The following is a 15,515-nucleotide window of genomic DNA, read 5'->3' as shown; positions in this document are numbered from 1 at the left end:
AGCGGCTGGTTTTATTAACGTTTTAGGGTATTTGTCTCCAGAAAAGGGAAAAAGTGCACTTAGACCACTCACAGAAGGAACACCACGGTTTATAGCACAGCTGACGCTACTAGTTTGCACCTAACAGCCTTCACCAATACCTTAAAACAGGCCTTTTACAAACTACTAAAATGAAATTTCAAAATAAAGTCACATTAAAACATATTGTGCTTACAATATATATTTGGGAAAAACAACACACTTTGCTCGTTCAGCTTGCAGCCCTTTGAAACTTCCCACTTCTTTTCCTCTTGCCCCACCGCAGCACCTGCAGTAAATCACTTACACCGGCTGTGGTGGATGGGTTTTAGTTTGATTTTACCTTTCTGCCTTTGCCACCACGAGATCTTCTCTATTGTGATTACACAAAGAAAAGTGACTGACAGGAGGTTGTGTAACTCTGACCCGTCCCTGAGTAATGTGCACTCCTTGTGGGAAAGAGGCTGGATTTCACTAGTTTGTAAATTATTTGGAAATTAAAATATTTAGAAGTTTCCAGAAACATAGCAGGAGTGGATAAAAATGAAAAACCCCTCACATTTACTGGCAAACCCAATACATTAAAATATATTTCAGATGGAAATCTCTTTAGGTACCTGCATCCGATGATAGGCAGGGAGTCCTGTCTCACACTAGCTTGGCTGTAATGGGAGATTTGTCTTCTAAGGAGTCTAGCATACTTCAATGAGATCAGGGTATGCTACTGAGTCTATAATCCACAAAGATCCAAATGTATCAAACACAGGAACATTGGTTTAAGCCTTGTGGTTCTTCACTACATTTACTTTAGAATCTTCTCTAAAAGAAGGAAAGTATTTGGATATCTAACATACACACAAAATGACTAATTTTGATGTGAAAGCTCCTGTTTTCCACTCTAGTTTTAGCAAGACTAAGAGAAGCATGTGTTCAGTCTCAACAGATTTACGAGGTAGCACTTGTTTGCATTAGTTTTAAGAATCGACTCACGTCCTTTAGAAATTGAGGTATTGATGATTTAGTGTTCCATCATCTGGCATACACTTTGTTTTTTAAAAAACAGCAGTAATTTTATAGGCTTCAGGTTTAATGCAAAGGTTCTTAGTTTTGGACATTTATCTGATAAACAGACAAGAGAACAGTAAGAACAGGATAAATGCAACATTTTATTGTGAAGCTAAAGCTATGTGACTGCTCATCATGCTTTTTTTTTACATCACTTATTAATAAAATTGTGTTTAACATTTCCAAAAACATTCTTAAAAGAACACTCCGAAGCAAAAGTCCTTCAAAACAACAAAATACAAGAATTAACCTCATCCTAAACAGGAGTCCCTCAATGGTATTTAATGGGGGCAGTTGTTTTGTCTCCACCTTTGGTTTTTGTCTCTTTAGTCCAGATTGCTGAAAAACATTGACTAGCCTTCCGCATAGATAAAAAAAAAAAAAAAAAAAGAATCGTGGCAAGAACAGTTTGTGTTCCCAGTGCCTTTGATAGGCATTCAAGTATTAGATAAAGTATTTCCCAGTTCTAACGGCAGAAAATAATAAAAGTCCTGCAGATCTGAGAGGCAACACCTTTAGCATCCTCAAAGAATATACCTGTATTAACCATCTACTAATAATGTTGATCTTTTCTCAAAGTCACTCCTCTGAAACAGAACTTTTAAAAGTGCTTCTTATGAAGACAAAAAAAAAAATCTTACAACTGATCACCAGGTATCATGTCAAGAATTTGCAAATCAAAAGAAACTGAAGCATTCTGATTTGACCCACAGGGTTTAGCCAATACATTTAACCCCCACAAGAGTGTTTACCTTGCCAATTATTGCTGAACTCAGGAGGTAGTTATTGACAAGTTACACAGTTTTCACCAAAACAGTTAATTTACAAGAGAAGGAGTAAGAACGTAATACACATTTACTTTAGATGATCCTGTCTTTGTAGGAAACTAAAGTTTACTTCAACATCCTGTTAAATTACAGTTACAGTATTTAAAGGAAAAAAAAAATCTACTGGTCATCTCTTAGGATGACCAACAGTTACTCCAAGCATGGAAATTCAAGTAGATGAAACAACATCCTTCAACACTGAACCGCAGCTCAGGAGAATCTAACAGTGAAATCAGCAACTGCCTCTAATTAGCACCATGACCAAAGTAACTTCTTGCATGTACTACCTGCCTGCTACATTTCATTCTATTTCTGATAGCTGGTAGAGGACCCCGACACTAAAAATATAGGAGCCTAAGACTGCTACAGAATCAGTGAAGGTCTGTAACCTACAATAGTGCCAGTGCTTGCCATCTCCCAGAGCTGCCACATGCAGAAGCATCGCTAAAGCGTTAGAAAAGCTAAACTTATCTTAGGCACAACTACGCATTATCCCTGTCTTGGGTAGGAAAGCAGTAGACAAATCTAGGGCACGAAGTTTCACCACAGATGGTTAAGCAAGTCTTAAGTAGAATGGTGCTTTCCATATCAGTTGCAGAACGGATACTTCAGTTAAATTTGGCAACATATCTGGCTTCAGTATTCCCGGTGGTGCCTTGTACTGAAATTTCACAAAGTGTACCCTGTAGCAGTGCCAACCGGTGCTAAAACCTGCTTGTTTAGAATAGGAAAAAACAAAACAACAACAAAAACAAAACAACATCAGAAACTTATTCTACACCAGAAGGTAAGTTTAATTGTCACAGGAAGTTGTATGCATAAAAACCATCATTTTAATCACATTCAAGAGAGTCTAACAGTGTCATCAGCATGTGCCTCTAATTCGTGCAGTGACAAGCACTTCCTTCTCCATTCAGAGATTCCATTCTTCTCAGTTTTCAAGTGTTGCTATCACATTTGTTATCTACATAAAGCAATTTGCAGGGCCATATTCAACAAAACTGTATTAGTGCCCGACTTTCTGATGTAGTCAGAGATAAGCATTCTGCCCTGAAACCTCTTCCTAATGTACTGAACTCCATAAATCTAAGAGAGAGCAGAATAGACTATGTGCATAAATATCCTAGTTCAAGGTTTCAGCTTCTATTTCATGTTCCATATTATTTTCTTAGCCACATGAAGAGAACCAGTATAAGTTTCATGTACTCTCCACAAGAGTCAACATTAATAAAGGGAACATCATAACACGAGATACTCTCATTTTAAGGAAGAGCATACATACAGTGCTTCATATTTCCCCCCCTACTGTTTTGCCACCAGAAGCAGTAACCTTCTGCCTTAGCACATTTTGTTACCAACAGGCAGAAGCACAGAACAGGCATTTCCTGCTTAATAAGAGGCAAAGATGTGTAAGGAAGGTTGTCAAAAAACAAAAGGGGCTTGTTCTACTTTTTTTTTCCCCTTCCCTCCAGTCAGGACTGTTAAATTTTACATCAGTAAAACACATGCAGAGGGCCAGACAAGCTGCTTCCTAATCATCTCAAAGAAGTAGGTCAAGTCACTCATTCATTAGTAATGGGCAGGTTCAGGAAAATGAAGAAAATAAAGACAGTTTAGAGAGTTAATGCAATAGAGAGGTAATGCAATCCTACCCTTTATAAAGGTTAAAAACATCCAGGCTGCTGTCCTGATAATCCTGTGCTAATTCAAAATTATGTATTAGAACATAATCTGATTTTATGGCAAATATGGTTGTGAAGTTCTATATAAAAATACCATAGATTTATGGATTTTTTTGTTTTTAGATCCTTCATACACGGTTAATCTAGCATGCAGATGAAAATCACTGTGTTGGGAATTAGTATATGTAGCACAAGAAACCAGAAAATGTGATGTAACACCTTGAGGGGAACATAATTATTATTCAAAGACACTATTCAGAAAATAGTGTAAATGCGATTTATGAACCAAATGGCACTTGGCCATGGACTTAAAATCCAGCAGCTGTGGGGCAAATTGATGTTGCAGAACAAGATTAAGTTCTTATTACTGCATTTCAGGAGTCATTCATAGAGCTTCAGGTTCAGCCATTAGGCAGGAAACAATCCGGGTAGGATAGGTACCAAAAAGCAGTACAACATCACGCAGAGACTCCTGACACAATCTGGTCATACAAACAAGTGAAAGGACTAATTTCTTTCTGAGGTAGCAGCTCAGACTTATGACCCTTCGTGCTGCATGCTGCTACTGTTTTAGCAGATGGGAAGCTCTGCCCCTACTCTTCAGGTACCTATCACATGCCAACACACATTTGAAATCAATACCAGTATATTCCTCAAAATTAAATGAAGGAAAATTGAGTTTGATAACGAATATTTAAGAACACTGAAGGTAACGCTTCTGGTTTTAGAGGTCCCCATTTGCTAAGGATCTCAGTGAAAATTTACAAACTATACCAATGGGAAGACTGGGGGCCTTACTTAGCTTTTTGGCAGATGGTAATAAAATAGTATCTGTATTTAGCACTACGAAGTCTATGACAAATACATATAAAGTCAGCCAGGAATCTGACAAAGATACTCTACTGAAGACAGAACTAAGGCAAAGCAACCAAGACATGAGATCTGAGAAACTGAAATCTTTTAACATTTCTTACTTCTCCAGGAAGGTGAATCAGGGGAACAGAAATCACATTTCATTTACACCAGACATACATTTTATAGAGTCATACCCTTAGAAGGCTAGAATTGGTTTGGTTAGACTATTTCAAAAGGCATACTAGTGTAACACAATCTTCTCTTATATTAAAAACAATGAAATAAGTTAAAAGCATCCCTGGTTCAAAAAACAGAATACCAAACATATTGCATGTGTGTCTCAATTTTTATACAGCTTCTGCTATTTTTTTTTTTTTTTTTTACCTAATACCACACAGTAAGCACTGAGTCCTCTGCTGGTATTACTATATTTGCACTGCATCAGCTATGTCTTTTTCACATATATAAAATATATTATATATAGTCAATTTTTCAGATGAGTAGTCCCAGAAATATTTAAGACTTACTCCTACCAATAAAAAAAAAAATAAGGAAAAGCTAAGAACAAAATTTCCTGTTAAGACCAAGAGCAAACAAAATAAATAAATCAAATTAGTTAAAAACAACTGTAAACAATATGCAACTTTGTAACATCACTAAGTTTGGAGAGCTGTCTTTTTTTTTTTTAATTTAAAACTGTTCTAACAAGGAACTAGTATTCTGCCTTACAAACATCTCAGTGTTTAATTGATGCAGAATTTGTAAACAAGATGTCAGGCCTTTAGAAGTAAAGGCAAGGATGTTTTCCTTTATTACAGTATTTAAAGGCTATCACTTGTGTTTTTCTAAAAGCTTGTCATTTATATAATAAAAAACCAAGTATTTGTACAAAGATGCAGTTTCTTTTAAAAAAGCAGATCAGTCGAGTGTTTCATACTTTAATACATAATCCAAAACATATGAAAGCTATAAAAACATTAATGTGTGCCGTGTATTAAACATGTAGCCTTGTGTTTTAATGCTTACATGTGTAGATTAAAAAAATTATCACAATGGAAATTTTACTTTCAATTACTGTAACCAGACCAGACCAAAATACAAAGTAGAAACACATTGTTTCTCAAACTTGACAATTAGCATCACTTACTCTCTCAGACATCAGCTGGGCTTCAAGTCATACACCATAAGCGTAAGCTAACATTCTACCAATGGAAGCTTTACAAAATGCATGAAGAGAAAATACTGCCAGTAAATGAATGTCTTAGTCTATTTTTTATTTAGTCTTTTTTTAAAACAGTTTGAACTGGTTTTATACGCTTTTTTGCTGTTCTGCTATCAAAGGTCTTTTTTAAAAACTGTTCTGTGAACAATGCAGTCACATTACAACTAAACAAAAAGACAAATAATAACAGACCAGCTGCGTTTTACATTTTAATAATCTTAATCTCCCAGTGCTGTTCTTTGTCTTTGCATAGGGAAATTGTTTTATTTGGCACATTAAGGGTAAAAAAAAGTCAAAAACAGCCGAAGTTTACAAAAATCCAACCGTAAATTAGTAGTTGTCAGGAAGAAAGCCAGACATTAGTGTGTCATGGCAAAATTAAAAACAAAGATAACACACAGAACATAAGGAAAAGGTCATCCAATGATAAATATCATCAGAGCCCTCTAGCTGAAACAAAATACACATATTATTGTTCAAACTATGATCAGATTGCTAGGAATCTTATCCCAAGTCCTATTGTGCTCTTACTTACAGTGTGTAAATCCTCCCTAAATGGTAAGGAGGCTTTGATGAACACATTTCACATTATATAATTTCTTCTTGCTCTCAAGTTTTAATGCAGATACTTAAAGATCTGTAAAGTCCTGTAAACTGTTTGCTTTCCAGTAGCCTGTACCAATTGCTCCTCAGGCAGCACTTTGTTTCACAGCAAGTCGTGTTTCACACTGTGGTATCTCCAAAGTCCTTGTTCCAGCGAATATATGCTTCCAGGGTCTGAGGGCTCAAACTGCGCTTTATCTTCTTCAACGACTCGGTGAAATCTGATAATTTGATATTTCTCATCTAAAAGAAAAGTGAAATACCTCTAGGTCACAAGTGGTTTATGCCCTTCAGTTTATTCACGAAGTAATTTAGTATTCACTTTTAACAAACAACATTCTAGGGATGCTTCATCTGATCTGACACATAAGTCTTTTGTAAATTAAGATTATCAGCATTTAGAGTTTTATTGTAACATTTGGTAGTCATGTCAGACTTAATAGCATATGAAACTGTGTTACTACTTCCTATTCCACTAGGTGGTGCAAGCCAGTGCCTATTAGGGCACAGGACTGAGTGAAGAGTAGTTGGACATGTGACTTTTTAAAGTCTTTGTGGTAAAGCTCTGCAGACCAGGAGAGTAGGTGGAAGATGAGCAAAGTGCATGGAAGAGCAGTCTCATCGTTAAACAAGTATTAACATTACAACTGGTGAAGATCCCCCAGGTTTTGTTGGGACTGGAGTTTCCAAACTATGGGAGGGAAACTTGCATTCACAAAAAAGGGACTGTTCTTCCTGGAAGAAATCCTTTCATGTCTTTGTAGCCTTAGCCATGCTCTAAGGCTTAATGTAGAAAGCAACATGGAAATAAAGTTCTTCATAGTTTTCCCTACATAACTGTCGTTTCCACGTACATTTTGAAAATAAATTTTTTTATAGAGGACTAATCTCTTTTTTCTTTATGTTTATAAATAAAAACAGATCTGTTTTAAAATCACTCAGACATTCTTCCTAAGATGACTTGTCTTATGTAAAGCTGGGAAAAAAATAATAATTTGATGTAATAATTCCAGGAAGGTTTTGGGGGAGTAACACCAAGAAAATGAAAGTCATGCCTCTGACATCATCTGGAAGGTAACATGAAGTTGCAATTCAGTGTGAGAGAAAGATAGGGCAGTTACCTGATACTATGAAAAGCAGAAGCCTATTATCAGAAAGAGGTGCTCCTAAGTGTGATAACCAAAACCATGCAAAGAACCTCGGACATCTAAGCACAGAGTTTTCTTCTCAATCACTATTTGACTACATGACAAATGCCTGCTGAGCATACGTTCCATTCAAAAGGGGAAACAGAACTGCTGGAATAGCATACCTCACTGGCAGACATGTTCTTCACCTGTTCTGGTTTTAATTCTGTAAAAATAAAGACAGACCATTGAGTTTCATAGGAAAACTCATCACTTCTGTGAGCTAAAGCATGATAGAAGTAGTTTAACCTGAAAAAAAAAACACAGCTATGACTTATACCTCCCCCTGCCTCAACATAACCTCCTGTACAGGACTGTGATATTTCTCCTCTCCTTCCTCCCCATTTATCAACTCCTACCCAGGCTCCTCCCACACTGATTCATTGCAGATATTGTACAAGGCATTAGGCAGAACTACTTCCTTCCTCAGAAAGTACAGGAACACCATCCAAACATAACAGCTGCGCTCCACCATTTTATTCCTGGAATCTACAACCCTCCGCAGCCTGAAAACATGCATAATTCTCAGGGAACTGAAAGCTACCATTAGCCAAGCATATAAAAATCAAATCAGGCAGTGCACGTAAGATTACATCTTGCCATACACAGTATGGGGGTTGGGGGTGTTCTAATCATTCTATCACTCTTCACCATTCTACAGTTTTCTACTTGAAATACTGTTATGGTAACAACATATTACAGCACACTTTTTGCTCTGAGGGCACAGGAAAAAGAAACATAAATGGGATTGCCAAGGCTGACATTAAAGACATTTAAAAAACGTTTTATTTGGAAACCAGGAACAGGTGGAAAAAACATTATGCAGTCTCTTCTCAAAACAGACTTGCATGGGAATTGATTTGCCAGCAAAGTAAAGCCTGCGTACCTTAATGCATACATTGTTAATCAACCACTCTAAATTAACATTTCAAAGTCTCCAAGGGCACTGAGTTTTTGCAAAGCCTAAATATAAAGCCATCCAGCCTACCTCGGATAGGACCCAGTGCTGCATCCTTTGCTAACGCAGTTAAATCACTCCCAGAGTATCCATCTGTCATTCTTTGTAAAAGCAAAAAGTAGGGAGAAAGGAAAAATAAAAAGCTTTAAATGCTTAAATATTTTAATTACACATGGTTAACATGTTACTTAATCAGAAAAAGAATACTATTAAAATGTTGGTTTTGCGAGTTCAATAAACCACATTAATAACCTACAAGTGCATTCAACTTAGGTGATTTATATTTAAACGTCTTTTCTAGCTTAAATTTAGGTACAGATATTCAAGTCCTGCATAATTTGCTAAGGAAAATAAAAAGAGCAGCCAACTAAGATTTGCAGATGAAAACTAACCCCAAGAATATTACTACTTCTGTTACAAGAATGTCCTACCACCAGTTTGTCATGATTTGCTGCAGATGAGTATAAAACCAAAAAGTAACTGTCCTGTAAATCAATACAATGCGAATCCAATACCACGCATTTATGATGATTTGATCAGGTGACCGGTTTTCTGAATAAAACTTCTGGTTGACACTGGAGCCATACAAAGGGTAAAAGCAGGCATTACTAAAACTCTAACAGCATTTGGGTTTGAAAGTGATAGTTTCACAGTATGCCTTTTGTGGAAAGCAACAGCAGGAGCTGACTAGTGGATGCCAGAGAAGAAAACATTCTATTAATTCAGCAGAGTAACTACAAGTCTTAAGAGCAGCATTAATTTTGGTGGAAGACCTTTTTCCAGTGTTGAATACTCATTAAGATAGACTATATTCTCAATGTACTTGGCAAGCAATTCTCAGGATTGGCAGTCTGCATCTTAGTAGAGAACCGAAACTGCCTCCTACAGTGTACACAATGGAAAACAGTTCTCTCTCATAATCTAAGTCTAACTCGTCAACTTATTCCCATGTTGAATCCTTAAATATTTCAAAGATTTAAGCTCTCCACTGAACTGAGAAGCCACAAATACTGCTAATACAGGTGAAAAGTAGTAAGGATTACCTAAAGAAAAAGAAAAAACAATTCAAAGAAGTGATTCTATGATTCTAAGTGTTGGGACAGCGCTCACATTTGGGTTAACTCTTAGGTGGTCAGAAGTTGGACTTAATGATCCTCGTGGGTCTCTTCCAAATTGGGATATTCTATAATAAACTTCATAGCCCTGTCTTCTGGAGATAACTAAATGTTATAGTTTACAAGGAATTGCAGAGGAGAGAAGGAAGTTCACAGCATCATAAAGAAGGTTAAATTCCTGTTTCTTCTGGAGTGGAAAAAAAGATTAGATGGAACACACAAGGCTCTTGACTTTGGTCTTTTGTCTAAATTCTTCCAGAAGAAGTGTACTTAAGTTGCATTTGTAATTTGGTGTGTAAATTTGCAGTTAGAATACAAATCACTGCCTTCTTCCTCCAGCTAGCTATCACTGCAGCCTAAGTATGGCCTCAGCTAGCATCCCTGAATTACAGAGTACTTATTCAGGTGGATTATACGCCAAGTTTCTGTAACATTATTAAGAGGCTGACAAATGCCACACCCAGTAGTGTACTCGCCTCTTGTGTACTACCACAAACAGAAACAGAGACTGAAGTACATCCACTTGAATACGTGGTTACTCACAGTCAGTTTTTACTCCTTCCTGCCCAAGGCACTTTACCTACTTGTTAGTCTACCTTCCTTCACACCCACTACATTTGCTTCTGAAGATGGAGAACAGCACTGCTGTGTCAACCTTAATGATGAAAAACAAAACACAACACTTAGCTTTGTCATAGGAAAGGCCTTTAACTTGCATTTTTCCAAACATACCTGAAATTGAGAAGAACCTAAAATTATCCAGTGCTTGCTCTGTTATGTTGGTAATATCTTTAATAAACCCAGCAGACAACCAAAGAAAAGTTGCTTTTGAAATGCATAAGCAATGCAAAACCAGTATTTGCATCATGGAGGAGAGCTGGACTGCCTGAGGGATTAGTGGAGAGAAGCATCTCCCTCTCACCTCCGCAGAAAGAAGTACAGAACAGCATGTTTCAACATCAGAAGCCTAGCCAGTTAGTACAGGGAAAAAACAAGCACACATGTATACAAGGGTATAGGAAAACAATTTCCTACAGCCTGAAACCTTCCTAAAATACATCTAATGCATTGACAGTAAGTTTTATCACTTTTGTATGATCAACAACATCAGTTACATTTGGAATGAATAAAACAGTCTGAATGAATTTAGTAGATAAGTATTTATTTAGTATAGTTACAGAATTCTTACCTAGCTAGTTGTGCCAACTCTTTTTGGGTCAATGGACTTCCTTGCTTGCTTAGAAGATTTCTTAGCAAAATCAACCTTGTCTGAAGAAAAAAAGAAAACAGATTTATATGTAAAAACTGATTTTTATGATACACAAAATTGCAACAACAGAACTATCTGTTTGTCAGGTTAGCTTTTGCGCTTCACTGGTTTAAACTTGCCTATAGAGCTTTTGTGGATTAGACTGTACACGATAATCTCCCCAGAGGAAGAGATAGGGATTTGCTAATAATGAGGACAAGGGTCATGCTTGCTCTAAAAAGGCACTAAATAATAAGAATGTTACAATCCTCATCAAAAGCCCTAAATTGCTGTTCAGCAAAAAAATATTAAGAGAGCTACTTTCATCTTTTGCAATAAACACTCCCCTAGCCAAACAAACCTGCTTCTGCATGCCATATTTCAGACTTGTCAATGCCTGCCTGTATGTAAGGCAACACCGCACTAGCTAAGTAGATACTACCAGATTTGCTAATATCAAGGGTAGAAAAACGCAACTGATTAACGTAGTTGCCAGAATTAAAACACAGTGTATACGGCCAAGCTGGGTCAGAAGTTAAATTAAAAAAAAACAACAGTCATCCATTAGGGCTAGTTAAGGATAATGTACAAAATGCTTTTTGGGGGATTGTTTTGTTTTTCTTTCAAATACAATTGATCTAAAATTGAAGAAAATACATGGAAACCAATACTTACTTCCTCATTTGGTAAAGATACATATACCCGTTTAGTGAATCGTCTAGGAAAAAAACACATATATAAATACATATACTTCTATAGTTTTGTGGTGCATACAGATCTAGGTTTGATAGATATGTCAATTTCACTTACATAATCTAATTCTAGAGAGTAGAACTACAAATTAAACAAATAACATGCATGAGCTGCTGGTGTCACCTTACTCTTCTTGAAGTCATGAAACTCCTTCCAAAGAGAAAACAATCTAAAGGTAAATATATCACTGACTACCAGCATAAATAAATAAATAAATAAATGAACCATCTCCTCACAGGAGGACTTTTGAATTATTAAAAATGCAATTCATTTGTTCAGACAGTGCCTATTTTCCTCAATCAAAAATGAAGAGAAGCAAATACGAGAATTTGCAGCAAAAAAAAGTCCTAAGGCAAATCTACAGCAAGATCTTCAACCACAGGTGACACTGAAAGTCCAATATTTGCACGGAAGAAATACTAGATTTCATTCATGACATTTCTTTCTTCAGCCTGTCATTAAGTTCCAAACATAAAAGAAGCAGTATGTAAGATATGTGAGAGTTAGAAAACGCTGAGTTAGTCTCCACAGGCACTGCTGTGTTAGACAACAGGAAGACTGCCATCCTTGCACAGATGTATCCCAAAAGAGAAGAGACAAGCACCTCCTTGAGAAGGTAAATAATTTTCTTTTGCCAAACAATTTTGCCTAATTAGTCCAAGACTTAGAACAAGCAGGATACTAAACATCAAAACCTGCTGTTCATAAAACAAGCATCATATGATTGCATTCAAAGAAGAGAAGAGACGTTTTGATACCTGAGAACAGCATCATCAAGCTCCTGTGGCCTGTTTGTTGCTCCCATCACAAGTATTCTGTCCTCTCCAGAAGACTGCACCTACATAACACAGAAAGGCAAGACAGCTTTCAGTTAACATCATTTAGTTAGTGACTTGTTATGCATTCAGTGCACTGATGGGATTTTACTGTTTTCAAAGGCAATTAACTTGGCTTTTATATAAATAATATTTTAAGGACATAATAATAAAAAAGTAAAAAATTTTAATAAATTGTGTATACCAATGATCTGCACTAGTCTGTCTGAAATCATCACTTAAGTCTCACGTTACCCCTTAACAAAGTGCACTTTTATGATGCAGATCCCTTAAAGAAAAAAAAGGATACTAGTTAAAACTCATTTGATTCTCTTCTATTTACCAAAAAGAAACATGCAATTGCAAACAAAGATTCACCTCTGCCTAACCCTCCCAAGTGTCCTTGCTCTGTAAAATCATTTGTTCTCAAAGTTCCTTTATTATAGCCATTTGTTATCCTTTCCTCTCTTTTCTCTGTTCAACCCATTATTTCAGCTCCAGATTACCGTCTCCTACCTTTCAACTCAGAACAAATTTTCCAGAACATTGTAGTACGCAGGCAAAAAACTAACAGCAATAAAAAAAAGTTTGCCAGCCAAGGGGGTGGTGTGGGGACACTGGAGAAAAAAACAGCAGCTAAATAGAATTTGTGCTTCATCTGCAACCTCTACTGGCATCTACTATGTTGGCCAATTCTGCTAAATCAAGCAACACCTAGGACTATATACTTACGCCATCAAATTCTATTAAAAATTCTGTTTTTAGACGCCTACTGGCATCATGTTCACCTTCTCGTCTTTCACACAGAAGGCTATCGACTTCATCTAAAAAAACAACAGAAGAAATACACCTTAGTTATGCAGACAACACTGAAGTCTTCATAGCTCCTTAAGTTCTTTCACTAATATAGGGCTCCAGCAAGAAAGATCAAATTTTCTTTTTTCTGTAGGAGACAGACACATCTATCTTTAATATATAAGCAGACATTAAAAGCTTGTCTAATTTTCTGACTAGACTTACCATGCTGCTGTGCGTTGTCATTTAAATATGCAATACAAACCATAGATCAGATAAAAAAATCCTGCTGGATAATAAACTGTAACTCAGGACAAGCAAAGCCTATTTTTATGTTTGAAGTTTAACATTAAAATGATCTTGTTCTGTAAAGGTAGTAAAGGCTGCGTGTTCGTGGTGCTATTTTTTCCCCTCTCAGCACTAAAATAGTAGCAATCTAACATGTTCTGTTGGAACTGATTAGCCAGCATATCATAACCAAGACATTGCCTTTACACTACAGAATTACCCCAAGTAGTTCACCTGGCAATTCAAACTTAAGTCGTCAAAATGTTTAAGGAAGTACACAAAAGGTCAACAGCGTTTAACGTCTTACCAATAAAAATTATAGAAGGCTGAAGTTCTCTTGCCACTGCAAATAGAGCACGCACCAGTTTCTCGCCTTCACCCACCTGAAACAACAATAAACTGTTTTTTGGAAGGAGTTTAGAAAGCATTTATTAGAGGACCCCTAACACAAGGACTTCCAGAAAAAAAAAAATATGCTGACAAAACAAACACACTTAACCCACTAGTACATGCCTAGTTAGGTTACCAGTAGCTGAGTGTTATATACACTTTTTTTTGTCTTAAATATCACAACTTCACTTATGATTCCAGTTGGGACATCAAGAGGTTTTGGTACCTAAATCGTGAGAGATCTTAGACCATTATTTTCTTAAAAGAGAAGAAAAACCAACAACCACTCCTCCGTATCACAGCCAGTATCATCCTGAACTGCAAAAAAAGCCTTTGACACTGAGTTATCACAAGCACAAACCACTGTTTTTACTTCACAAGTCACTTCTCTAAGGACTTCATATTCACTATATGCAACCAGTTCAAAGACTTGTCAGAAGTCCTGGCCTTCTTAAGCCCCAACTATAGCACATGTGTTTTCAGATTAATACAATTTACTTACATATTTTGAAGTTAGGCTTGCTGCACTTATATTGAAGAAAGTGGCATTGGATTCTGCAGCAACCGCTTTGGCCTAAGACAGAAAAGTACTTTTTAAAACATCAAATTGAAGAGACCTCTGTAGCTCTCACTGATATTCTTAACAGTGCTTTGAAAACCCCTATTCCTTCAGAGGGAATACATTGTAGATGCTTCACAGAACTTCTGTACAGGCCACTTACAAATAGGAATAGGTAAGCAGCTGAACCACTATAGAATTTTCCAGACTGCCTTACACTTCTCTAATCATATCTCCACAGCCAACTACAACTTGCTTACTGAAGAATACCAGTCTCCAACTTCTTTCAATGTATCATGAGAAGGCACTCAAAACTGTTTTGACTTATTTAGGGTGGTAATTTAGGATAGCAGTTGAATTGAGCCACGTTAAAATTATTATTTTTTCCTCCTCATCCCATCTATACAAAAACTGCTTTCAGAGGAAAGCTAGAAAAAAGAATCAGTTCAGCCAGAATGCATTACCTTCTTCCTTAACAGCCTCACCATACTCAAGAAGTTATGGTTCCCTGGTTTTACTGGGCTTTTTTGGCAGGGGTGAGGTGAGGGTTGTGGGTTTTGTTTGTTTTGAACTGATTACCAATTGAGTTCCAATAGGTAAACCTAACAGAAGAGCCTAAGTGAGCCGCTCAGCATTCCTGCTCATGTGTTTCATAGCTTCAGCAAAGGCAGCGTGCAGCTGCAGCTTGCCACGTGATGCGGGAGGATGCGCCTAGCTCAGCTGCACCAGAACACACAGTGTTCCCTGGCTGCTACACAGCCATTTCACTCCAGCTCCCTCAACCCTGCACGTCAGGCTGTATAACAAGGAGCCAGGCAGTTCTCCAGCACTTGCATTTTTCACACAGCGGTGTGGAAGGCAGACAACTCCTTTCTTGCTACTGTGCTCTCTCCCCAGTTCCAAAAAATACTCACATTTCTGCTGTGTTTTAGTGGAGAGCAGACTATTTTTAAGTGCTGCCTTATACAAACAATTAACCATGTTACTTTCATTCTCTCTGAAAATGAAATTTAGACATTACATTTTTTCCACATACACAGCTGGAGGAGCTCTGCTAGAAGTTCTAACAGCATTCACAGAGCAATGTACAGACATAACGCCAACAAGCTTCCCAGTTAAAGCACAATACATCTA

At 37.0% G+C, this 15,515-nt stretch overlaps 1 protein-coding gene across 1 annotated transcript in view; it reads right to left on the bottom strand.

Moving 5' to 3' along the window:
• Window positions 1–5,758: 5,758 nt before the first annotated feature.
• The window catches only part of SPAST (spastin), a 31,401-nt gene continuing 21,644 nt past the window's right edge, over window positions 5,759–15,515 (bottom strand). Inside the window, exons 9-17 of the mRNA XM_032184123.1 lie at window positions 14,325–14,396; window positions 13,740–13,815; window positions 13,082–13,173; window positions 12,293–12,372; window positions 11,457–11,499; window positions 10,722–10,801; window positions 8,448–8,518; window positions 7,585–7,625; window positions 5,759–6,515 (exon numbers count right to left, since the gene is read on the bottom strand). Coding sequence (XP_032040014.1) covers window positions 6,393–6,515; window positions 7,585–7,625; window positions 8,448–8,518; window positions 10,722–10,801; window positions 11,457–11,499; window positions 12,293–12,372; window positions 13,082–13,173; window positions 13,740–13,815; window positions 14,325–14,396 — 678 coding nt within the window. The 3' untranslated portion in view covers window positions 5,759–6,392. The remainder of the gene's footprint in view (window positions 6,516–7,584; window positions 7,626–8,447; window positions 8,519–10,721; window positions 10,802–11,456; window positions 11,500–12,292; window positions 12,373–13,081; window positions 13,174–13,739; window positions 13,816–14,324; window positions 14,397–15,515) is intronic.

The sequence above is a fragment of the Aythya fuligula genome, chromosome 3 (assembly GCF_009819795.1).
Source record: "Aythya fuligula isolate bAytFul2 chromosome 3, bAytFul2.pri, whole genome shotgun sequence".
Classification (NCBI taxonomy): Eukaryota; Metazoa; Chordata; class Aves; order Anseriformes; family Anatidae; genus Aythya; species Aythya fuligula.
This window is presented reverse-complemented; position numbering and strand designations above follow the sequence as displayed.